This window comes from Cebus imitator, unplaced genomic scaffold, assembly GCF_001604975.1.
Source record: "Cebus imitator isolate Cc_AM_T3 unplaced genomic scaffold, Cebus_imitator-1.0 Scaffold68, whole genome shotgun sequence".
NCBI classification, from domain to species: Eukaryota; Metazoa; Chordata; class Mammalia; order Primates; family Cebidae; genus Cebus; species Cebus imitator.
The window spans coordinates 1736109-1748271 of record NW_016107383.1 but is presented as its reverse complement, the minus strand read 5'-3'; the positions used below and the strand labels follow the sequence as shown (position 1 = coordinate 1748271).

Sequence of the window (12163 nt, the reverse complement as noted above, 5' to 3'; positions counted from 1 at the left end):
TTTTCTTTTTTTACTTTTAGTAAAGACAGGGTTTCACCATGTTGGCAGGCTGGTCCTGAACTCCTGACATTGTGATACACCACCTCAGCCTCCCAAAGCGCTAGGGTTACAGACGTGAGCCACCTCGCCTGGCCAGCTTCTTTCTTTTAAATCTGCTTTATTATGCTTATATTTAAACCATTGCTGAATGGGAAGCCTGCATTAACAACGTGGCCTTTGCTGTTTCATTAGGGCTTAATGTGCTGTGCATTAGGGCGTTGGCATCATCTTTATGGGGGAACTTTTAGCCCTCAGATCAGGTTATAAAAGTAGGAGTCTTGTCAAGTGCTTCCCACGGGAAAGTGTTTATGCTATCCCAAGTTCATAAGCTCATGATATATATGTTGCCTGTTCATATTAGTAAATTGTTTTTATTACTGCATTATTCAGGACTCTAAGAAGGTAGCTACTGGTTTCCAGCTATTAAACTTATTTTGTGCCTTATTGAAATTCTAAGGTTAATAGAAGAATCACATAATTAACTTACCAAGGACTGTCTTCTGTTTGAGCTAGGAGTGTTACATTTCTGTATTTTAAATATTTTTATCTGAGTTGCACAATATGTCATGTTAGAAGCAGGAAGAACAGACTTTAGAGAGAGGAAGTAATCCTTTGGATTTGTATTTTCAACATATTTAATTGTATGAGTTTTAAAGATCTTGAACATGTATCAGTACATTCATTTGTGCAGGGAATTGCAGTTTGATTTGAAAAAAAATTAGAGACTATTAATCTCATTGTGGTTTATTTGACTTGTGTTGAATTTTACTTCTAAACATTTAGTTTTTCCTTGGCATTTTCTTTGATCTGGAGTAGGAGGGAAGTTATAGATCTTAGCAGGTTCTGTTTCTTTGTTTTTCTGAGTTGAGGACAATTGAAGTTTAGAAAAACTGGTAAATGAGAATTTAATCAATTGAGACTGTCTGTAGAATACAGAATGCTTGGCATATGAACCCACACTTCTTTTTCAGGACTGTCTTTAACAAGTAATAAAGTGTGCAAAATAAAACATATGCTCACCCCAAGGCCATAAAGCAAGGGAAAGTTCTGGTATTTACCAGGTTATTTTCATCAGTGGGGATGGCAGAGCTGGATAATGTAGCCACCCTAGTAGAATAGTTCAGCTATCATTACTAATCCCTTTACCTGCATGATAGTTAAATCTTTTTTGACCTTGTTCATGAGACTTGGTATGATCTTTGATTTTTGGTTTGTTATCATTTAAAAGAACATGTATAATTTTGTTGAATATCAGTGTTTCTCTGTAGGCAGAATGTTTAGGAGAAGAAATTATGGTTATCAGTGGATCCAATCAAATTTAGCATTATTCAACTCCTAAGAAAAAGCTTTACCTCTCAAATGGCCTGCTCTGCTAACCTTATCAAGTCTGGAGATTATTCGGTGTTTTTTATTTCTTGGATCATTGTAATTATAGCATACGTGCAGCTCTTAGAAACACAGATATACAAGTAGTATGCCAATACGGGAAAAGCTTGGAGAGAGAAGTTGTTCCATTTCATTTTCTGATTTCCTTTGTGGAGTCTAATTCAGACAATCATTAGACCATAGATCTCTTGAATTCTTCATCACGTGATCCACATTCTGAAGCAAATGTTATACATTTTCAGAATATTATGTAAATCCTTGTTTAATTTTAATTGAAAGCCAAATGTAAAATTTTTTTTTCTGTCTTAAAGATGATTCATACTTCTTTCATCTTTTATTTTACACAATCAAAATTTGTACAGATTCCTTATTTTTCTTCAATTTTGGATTTACATCTAATAATAGCTAAAATTTACTAAGGGTTTCTTTTTTTTTTTTTTTTTTTTTTTTTTTTTTTTTTTTTTTTTTTTTTTTGGGACGGAGTTTCGCTCTTGTTACCCAGGCTGGAGTGCAATGGCGAGATCTCAGCTCACCGCAACCTCCGCCTCCTGGGTTCAGGCAATTCTCCTGCCTCAGCCTCCTGAGCAGCTGGGATTACAGGCACGTGCCACCATGCCCAGCTAATTTTTTGTATTTTTAGTAGAGACGGGGTTTCACCGTGTTGACCAGGATGGTCTCGATCTCTTGACCTCGTGATCCACCCGCCTCGGCCTCCCAAAGTGCTGGGATTACAGGCTTGAGCCACCGTGCCCGGCCTACTAAGGGTTTCTTATGTGCATTTGTGGAGCTCAGTTCTTTACATGTATTAAATCAACTCATCTTCATAAAAGTCCTAGAAGTAAACACTAACCTTATGTCCATTTAAAAAAAAAAAATAAGGAAACAGCATTGATTATTCTGCCCAAGAGCAGAGTTGCATAAGTAGAGAGAATGGGATGTAAACCAGAATAGACAGGCCATGAAGGCTTGTCTTCACAACCACACTGATACATGGCCTTGCCAAACATGAGTCTGAGTTTACTGCCAATAGAAAAGCAATGGAAGATAGGCCAATTGCATGTAAGGGAGGAGGTAGAAGACTGGTAAATCAGAGCTGTTTGATGCAGTCTCTCAGTCAGGTTGATTTTGGGGACTGGTGTGATTTCTTTGAGACTGTATGTTATCTTCTCTGTGTAGTGTAATGCTACTTTATTTGAACTTACTAAGCTTCTATTTGAAATCAGTAAAATGAAAATTAAATTTGCTTACTCATCTTTTAAAAATTACTGTGATTTATTTTTCCCTGGTACTTTTGCTGCAGAAACTAGTTCCAGTAGAGTGAGTATGGTGCAAATTTTGATGTAATCAATTAAGGATGTAATGTTCTATCCCCAAATTAAGGGATATTTCATCCAAGTGTTTGACTTATATTGTACTCCCCTTATTTAGAGGACTTTGTTTTAGGAATTTATGATTTAAATGATGGTCTGAAAGTTGTCTTATGCTCTTCTAGTTACCAGGCACAATTTAGTTTGTTTTTTTCCATGCAGATATGTTAAGGAGATGCACTCCATTCTCATTTATGTCCTCCAAGGCTGTGTAATTAAGGTTTTATCCTCTGCCTACATTTAGTGCAGGAATGGGTGTGGAAGCAGAGAACAAATCGGAATACCTTGAGAGTGTCCAATTTGAGTGTGCTGGGTTCTGCAGACATACTTGAAGCCATGTGATTTCATTGGATTCAGAAAGTGCTAGAGAGATGGGACATAGTGAGGAGCTTGGGAATTCACAGAGTCTCCTGGTCTAGCATTTCTCCTTTTCATATTTAGGTGAACTGTTGATATAAGATTAAAGAATGCCTGCATCCTTTCATGTGTCCAGGAACATATTTGGGAATCTTATTATAAACGATGGTTTGTTCTAAGACCTGTTTTTCCAGCTGGTGCGAAGCTCCGCCTTGATATTCACTGGCGCTTCAAAGTCAACACGTGTAGAAGTGAAGTTCCCCACAACAACTTTCTTTTTGCCTCCTTTCTTCTTTACTCCTGATTTCAATGACATTGGACTGGAAATTTTGGAGTTACCTTGGATTTCTTTTTGATATCACTCCTCAACACTTGAGTAGCGTGCCCCATTGTTCCTTTCTTTATTCATTTATTGTCTTTCAGGTAAATCCTTCTTTCAAGTAAAAAATTACTTCTTTCAAGTAAATCCTTATTGGTTTCTTTTCTGTTTCTCTAACTTTATCTTCCCTTCTTGTCTCTTCCTTTCCCTTCTTTTCTTACCTCCCATTCTTTCCTCTTCCTCCCCCTCCTCCTCATCTTCCTCTCCTTTCCTTTGATTTATTTTTTTCTGTTCTTTCATTTCTTCTTCCTTCTGTTTTTATTTCCTTCCTCCTTCCCTCTTCTTCCTTCTCTCCTTCTTTGCCTCTTTTTTCTTTTATTTTCTTCTGTCCTTCTCTCTTTTTCTCTTCTTCCTTCTCTTTTTTTAATCCTCCTTCCTTTCTCTTTTTTCTCCCACCTTCTCCCCTTCCTTCTTTCCTTTAATTTTTAAAAATTCTATTTATAGCTGAATTGTCCTTCATTTTATAACAAGTATGGGTCTACTTCTGTTAAAACATATCCTCTAATTATACTTGCATATGTAAATATCAGCTATCCAACAAGACATTACCTGTCCGAATTAAATCTCACTATTCTTCTAGAAGGCATAATAGAATAAGGCTAGCACATTTATATAACTTGTTACATAGTAAGCATCATTATGTAGCAGATTCCATTTAAATATTTGATGATGTCTCTACCCTCCTCAATATTTCCTAAATTGATTTCCTCAATCTTACTCTCGCTGATGCTTTTACTAGTTTTGTTTCCTTCACCTGAAATGCCTTTCCATGATCACTGCCTTTGAGGCTAATCTTCAAGTATCAGCTCATCTGTCAAGAGCCTTTGCTGACTCCTCAGTCTGGGTTAGGGGCTCTTCCTTTGTGTTGTCATGGAACCTGTTATGTGTCACAGCAGAAGCATGTATTCCACTGTTTTCATCTTTTTAGTTGTGAGCTTTGTGTGCTAAACCAGAGACATGTTAACATTTTGGACTACGTCATTCTTTTTGTATTTCCAGTGCTTGGCACATAGTAGATGTGTTAACACAGCACCCTTCCCTGGAGAGGGGATATTTTATATTTTCAGAGATTAGATTTTTTCTTTTCCCATTAAGATACTCTTTAGAATACATGTATAATTCTGACATATTTCCATTATGAGCCAGCGGCAGCTGCAGGTTGGATTCTGTAGAGGAGTGCTAGGGGAATTCGCTTGGCTTTGTAACCCACTTGAACTTCATTTTCTTTTATTTATTTTTCCCGTAAAAGATTGTCTTCCAAATTATTAAGATGGACTTTTTTTTTTTTTTTTTTTTTGTCTTGCTCTGTTGCTCAGGCTGGAGTGCAGTAGCATAGTCTCAGCTAACTGCAACCTCTGCCTCCCAGGCTCAAGCAATTCTCCTGCCTCAGCCTCCAGAGTAGCTGGGATTACAGGCACCTACCACCACACCCAGCTAATTTTTGTATTTTTATTAGAGATAGGGTATCACCATGTTGGCCAGGCTGATCTTGAACTCCTGACCTTATGTGATCCGCCTGCCTCAAAGCTCCCAAAGTGCTGGGATTACTTACAGGTGTGAGCCACTGCCCCTGGCCTATTAAGATGAACTTTAAGATTTTTTGGTACTGTGTCATCCGAATACCAGATAACTATAGAAAAATTAATTCAGAGTTATATTGAGTAAAATAAGAAAACCAGTTTAATGTAAACTGTTTATTGCTGTAATGCAAAAAGCTGGTAATAAAAATGTACTTAGCGAGGAATATGCCGTATTTTCTTCTTCAGTGTGCCCTGTATAGGTGTTTATGTTTTGGTTTCCCTCATACCTTCGCCAGCCAACTGGACTCTTACATTATAAACCCAAATAAGGGAGTTGTCACTGATAGGAATAGACCTCAGAAATAAGCTATGCATGGCATGAGAGCAAGATGATTGTCATATAATTAGATTTGTTATTGAAATTCTTAAGCATTTATTCTTTGTCAAAAGTATATCATTGAAGCACACTCTATATTCTAGAATTTTTTTGAAGCACTGTACATGCAGAAACATTCCTGATATATATAAGCAGATTAATTCTGACTGTAGTTATTTTCAGCCAAGATCTGCCCCTTCAGATTTTTTTTCAAGTTATTTGAAATATCAGTATTTGAACAGTAACTTTTTTTAACAACTTAGCTTTTTATTTTTAAGGTTTTAACTCTTTGACTATCAGCCCATAACCTCAAGTTCTCTTAAATTAGTACCCTTATAATTGTCTCTGTTGCTATCAATTATAGTACTTGAAAATGAACCACATCTGAGAAAAGGTTTGTGTTTAGTTCAAACAACTCTTTCTTTGCTACATTGAAAATAAGTACATGTGCTAAAGTGTCATTTTAAGAGCTCTGAGGTTTTAAGAAATATTTTCCTTTCACGGATTATTTTGGATATTATTCTTATTAGATTTGCTCCATATTATTGGGAGAAAAGAAAGAAATGGAAGTTAATGACCTTGAAAAAAACGAATCCTTTTATAGTTTTCACCTCTACAGTAAAACATTTATTTTTCTGTGTGTGAAAAGATATATGTAAATAAATTATAATTGGAACCACGGAAAACACTTCATAGTAGGAATAGTTTTTAAAACCAGGGCTAAAATCAAATATAAAAAGCTATGCTAGTCCCTAGTCAGTGAAAAAGACTTTAAAATCTGTTCCTTTTTGTGCCCTAATTTTTTTTTAGGTTTTTATATATCACTTTAATTCACAATCAAATGACTCCATAGTCAGTCATTTGCTTGAGGGTGAAAGATGCATTTTGTAGTTTCTTGAAGAAACCCATGTTATGTCAGGTCAAGTCAGTGGTAAGGGTGCCATGAAATACTGTGACCAGCATATCTCAGGTAACTCAGGGGCCTTGGTGAGAAATTTTCATCTGTTCATATCTCCCTTAATTTATTGATTCGTTCAATCAAAATGCATTGAGCCCTGACTTTCTTCTAGATAGGAATAAGACTGTTCCTGTAGCTCAAGAAGCAATATAAACAGAAGCATTAGCTTAGTAACAGCAGATTGAACCTTTGCATTTACAGCTAAGAATATTGATAGTGACAAGTGTGTGAGTTTGTCACTGAATAAATTTATCACTTCCATTCTATTTAATCTCTTTATCCCATTTGCACGAAAAATTTACTTGAATGATTCATTTTATTAAATAATAATCCTAGCTGTGTACATGTTATTGTCGAGTGTGCTATCTAATATGGTATTCCCTAGCAAAATGTGGTTATTTAAATTTTAGGCTGGGCACGGTGGTACATGCCTATAATCCCAGCACTTTGAGAGGCCGAGGCAGGTAGATAGCTTGAGACCAGGAGTTTGAGACCAGCCTGGGCAACATAGTGAAACCCTGCCTCCACAAAAAACACAAAAATTAGCTGGGTGTGGTTGCATGTGTCTATATTCCCAGCTACTCTGGAGGCTGAGGTGAAAGGATGGCTTGAGCCCAGGAGGCAGAGGTTACAATGAGTGGACATCGTGCCATTGCACTCCAGCCTGGGTGACAGAGTGAGACCCTGTCTCTAAAAAAGAATTGTTTTAAATAAATAAATTCCAGTTAATTACAAATAAATTAATGAAACACTAAGAAAAGTACATGAACATAAATTTAAAAATTAGTTCTTCTAGTGGCTACCATATTGGACAAGGAAGATTATGGAACATTTTCATCATCTCAGAAAGTACTATTAGCACAAATCTATAGTTCTTACTTGATCCTCACAATAATCCTATAAAATGGCAAGTTGTACTGTATTATATACATAGAGACCAGGAAACTGAGATGCCAGGAGGTTAACTAATATATGTTTTCATAGAATTTAAGCTAGAGAAATTCCTCTAGAAGCAAATAAATACAGGCTGATATAAATACAAATGAATAAAGGTTTTTATTTACAATTTTCTTTATCTTAAAATGTAAGTATCTTGAAGGCAGAGATATTATCTGCCTCCTTCAATATTATATCCCTAATATCTATCATGGAGTCTGATACAAGTGGAACACTTAGTTACACTAATTAGATGGATAAATATATGTAGTTTTAGGCGCAAGCAGAATTTACAGTTTAATATAATTGTAAAAATTTGGACATCTCTACCAAATGAACTACTGGGTTTAATGGGTTATAATTAAAGTTCTGGTTAGCAAAAGAAGGAAGTTTGAAAGCTATACATTTTATTCTGTTTGCTATCTCTTGTTAGTATAGTCATAGCTAAGAAGCAGTAAATTTTTCTATTCCATGTTGGATTCAGCCATTTGAAAAGTTTGCAATAATTCTATGAATGTTTAGGCACTGTTTCCAGACAGTAAGTTGCAATAAATCGTTGCTGCAAACACTTATTTTGCGTAATTGTTCTCACCGTATATTTGTTTTTACTCTAGAAAAGAATAGGTTTAAAATAGCATACATGGGGCATGCAAATAAAATGAATATAGTCAGTAGACACCAATAGTGTCTCCTAAAATAATAAATTATGTTTTAGAATGGCATTTAAATGCTGTATATCAGTTATATTTCACTATGACTTCAGTGTATATCTACTGGTATAGAAAGTAGAAAAATTGCCATAAATATAGCTTTTAGATTTTCTTTTTGAAAGAAAAAAGGAATAGAATCCTGTCACTATGCTTTTCAAAATTGCCTTTTAAAATATATGATTCTAATATTATATTAGCTTTTAATAATATCTAATACAAACCTGATTTACTGATATTAACCAAAGGCAAATATGTAACCTGTAGAAGTGTCAGTATTGTTCTTGCCATTAAATGAGATCTGTGAGTTTTCATTTGCTTACTTGACTTTTGAAAGAGCAGTCAATTGTATGGAGGTATTTCTTCTTCAGCGTAATTAAAATATATAGCCCTTAAAAGCTTCTTAAATAATGAAGTTGGCACATTTTCCCTGGGTTAAGAAAAAAAAGAAAACATACCTACACATGTACTCCAACTTAAAAGACCTAACTCATTTTTTATAGCTTAGATAATCCTAAACCAAAATGCTTTACTGATAATTTTTCACAAAATTGCCTTTCTTTTGTAGTCCCTTCACCTGATAGTACTGATTCTTAGCCTGGGTTTTCTGACTTCTTAGGTTGTTTTTAAGTAACAACGACCTGAAAAGGATGTTAGGATGCTTAGTAATAATTTAAATTCACTTCAAAATCATATGTTAGGGATTTCTTAAGTATATATATGCTCTTTGTTCAGCCTTTTCACTGTGGTCATGGCACATGAGGCTTAAAGATTGCAAAATCAAAGAAATAGTGATGATGCCTGGTGGTTTCTTGGGAGTCTTGGTTCAACAAGCAGAAGTTCAAAGCTTTTTATAATGGGGAAGCTTGACAACTGAAGCAATGTGAAAGCTTAAACAAGAAATTTTTTTTACCTCTCGATTTTGCACACCTTCTTTCTTTGCTTATGTTAAAGGAGTGGGGGCGACATCTCAATTTATCTCTTTTGAATCAAGTTTAAGTTCCGGAACAAATAATCTGATTGATGGCCATCTATTTAAATATTTTGTTCTTTGCAAATACACTTTCTCTTTACCTCTAGTGAATTGGGAAATATATGTAGAGATTTTTACAATAGATGAATTATATTTCAGTGCAAGTTTTTGTTGCTTTTTTTTGTTTCTGTCACTTAAATGCTGAATTAGAGTGTTCCATGCTGTATCCGTGAGTGTATGGCTTTGACACCTCCTCTCACACTATTGACTGATTGTTAGGTTGCTGCCCGGAAGGGTGTCCCATTCTTAGCTTTGTGGTTTGTCGATGCTCTGTCATTGACAGACTGAATTCTATGTGTTTGGGGTGGCAGCTATAGACATCGCATAATGTGAAACATTACATCTTTTGATTAAAGGCTGTGGGAAACTTTTGTAAGTTACTATTGTAATGTGCAGTAAATGTTGAGTTGTTTAAGTATTAATGTACATTTCCTAGAACTATAATACTGGACATAAATTTAGTGTTTGCCCCAATTGAATAAGCTGTTGGCCAGAGAGGTTAAATAACTTGATCAAGGTCACGTATCATTTTAGGTAACAAAAGGAAGACTTCAGTTTTACTCCTGTACTTAGAGGTACAAACATATCTCTCAATGTACAGCTAAAATATTATTTGCATTTCAAATAGAGCCTTTACATGATTTTGAGATGCCTGAGACTTTTCTCATGGAGTGATTTGGATATGAGCAGTGATCACACGTGTCATTTTTGAACAGCTGTTGAAGAAGGCAGAACATGATTATGCCATTTGCTTAATATATTACATCTGGTTGCTGGGAAAATTTAAAAATTCCATGATGTTGGAAGAGAAAATTTTTCCCTTTTTGGAATATTTCATTCAAAAACTCTATTTTAAACTCTGAATTTTGGCTGCTTGGTGGTGGTTTAATTGTACTGCCTGTTGAGGTACACACTGAGAATGAAGGAAGGATTTTATTTAAAGTGCCCTTTGAAGGCTTTCGTAGTCCTGATTACCATGTAATTTCATAATTTGGGAAAGAAAGCAGACATGTAGTGATTTTTTATGGTGGAATTATTTTATTTTAGCATTCAAACATCTCCATGACTTATATGAGAAGTTGGGAGCCCTTTGCAATGAGACAGAACCTTAAACAAATTAGGGCATAAGGCCATGGAAGATTTTTCTTCTTTTTGTTTGTTCTAGATCGGGAAACATTCAAAATTCTTTACTGGTTCTCCTTCACTAGTATTTCCTCTATACTCAATTCATTTTTGTGTGTGTGTGTGTGGTTTCATTGTGCTTTAATTATAAGCCATTTGGGGTAGTCATTTGAGCACCTTTATTTTACCCAAAACAGAGACCTCATCTTTGCCTGAAGACTCATTGCTGTAGGAACTGAACAGAATATTTCCTTGGAGAACATCTGCATTGAATAGTTTCTGAACAACTGCCTCTAGTTTTGACAGTAACCTTCACCTTTTGAAAAAAATCCCATGTGATTTGGATGCTTCTGAAGAAATGTGATTTGAAGGAGGCAATAGTAAATCATACCCTGTTGAGAATTGTTTTCTTAGTTTAAAAAAATGTATTATTCAGTCTTTCAAATTATAGTGCATTTATTACTTACCTTCACCTGTTACTTTGGCCTCCAGTGTTTAGCATAATGAGCCTCTCAAAGAGTAGCTGTTGAGAAATGAAGAGTGAATTTATTTGGCTCTGATTATTCAAGTGATTTCATAATAAGCAGGAGTACTATTGTATTTTTTGATGTGCAATACTTGGCAGTATCCTCCCCCTCCGCTGCAGAGAGCCCCTTGAATTAATGATACCTTAGAAGTAACGTCCATTTCTTCTATTTTCCAGGTGACTTCAGGTGGAACATTCATTGGCATTGGACGGAAAACACCAGATTGCCAAGGAAACACCAAGTATTTCCGCTGTAAATTCTGCAATTTTACATATATGGGCAACTCATCCACCGAATTAGAACAACATTTTCTTCAAACTCACCCAAACAAAATAAAAGCTTCTCTCCCCTCTTCTGAGGTTGCAAAACCTTCAGAGAAAAACTCTAACAAGTCCATCCCTGCACTTCGATCCAGTGATTCTGGAGACTTGGGAAAATGGCAGGACAAGATAACAGTCAAAGCAGGAGATGACACTCCTGTTGGGTACTCAGTGCCCATCAAGCCCCTCGATTCCTCGAGACAAAATGGTACAGAGGCCACCAGTTACTACTGGTGTAAATTTTGTAGTTTCAGCTGTGAGTCATCTAGCTCACTTAAACTGCTAGAACATTATGGCAAGCAGCACGGAGCAGTACAGTCAGGAGGCCTTAATCCAGAGTTGAATGATAAGCTTTCCAGGGGCTCTGTCATTAATCAGAATGATCTAGCCAAAAGTTCAGAAGGAGAGACAATGACCAAGGCAGACAAGAGTTCGAGTGGGGCTAAAAAGAAGGACTTCTCCAGCAAGGGAGCCGAGGATAATATGGTAACGAGCTATAATTGCCAGTTCTGTGACTTCCGATATTCCAAAAGCCATGGCCCCGATGTAATTGTAGTGGGGCCACTTCTCCGTCATTACCAACAACTCCATAACATTCACAAGTGTACCATTAAACACTGTCCATTCTGTCCCAGAGGACTTTGCAGCCCAGAAAAGCACCTTGGAGAAATTACTTATCCCTTTGCTTGTAGAAAAAGTAATTGTTCCCACTGTGCACTCTTGCTTCTGCACTTGTCTCCTGGGGCGGCCGGAAGCTCGCGAGTCAAACACCAATGCCACCAGTGTTCATTCACCACCCCTGATGTAGACGTACTCCTCTTTCACTATGAGAGCGTGCATGAGTCCCAAGCGTCGGATGTCAAACAAGAAGCAAATCACCTGCAAGGATCAGATGGGCAGCAGGCTGTCAAGGAAAGCAAAGAACACTCATGTACCAAATGTGATTTTATTACCCAGGTGGAAGAAGAGATTTCCCGACACTACAGGTAAGTCATAGGAGGGTGGGAGGGATATAGAAACAAAATAATAGAAGAAATCCACAGAAAGAGGGCTGAACCAGGAATTATTGGGAGTGATTCTGATGACTTGGGGAAGTTATAAGAGAAGACCACGTAAAAGATCATCAGAGGTTTGCA

At 36.3% G+C, this 12163-nt stretch overlaps 1 protein-coding gene across 8 annotated transcripts in view; it reads left to right on the top strand.

Moving 5' to 3' along the window:
* The window catches only part of TRPS1 (transcriptional repressor GATA binding 1), a 253230-nt gene that overhangs the window by 53787 nt on the left and 187280 nt on the right, over nucleotides 1-12163 (top strand). For all 8 annotated transcript variants that reach the window (XM_017530666.2, XM_017530675.2, XM_037739306.1 and 5 more), the window contains one exon: nucleotides 10884-12013. In XM_017530666.2, the coding sequence (XP_017386155.1) occupies nucleotides 10884-12013 (1130 nt within the window). The remainder of the gene's footprint in view (nucleotides 1-10883; nucleotides 12014-12163) is intronic.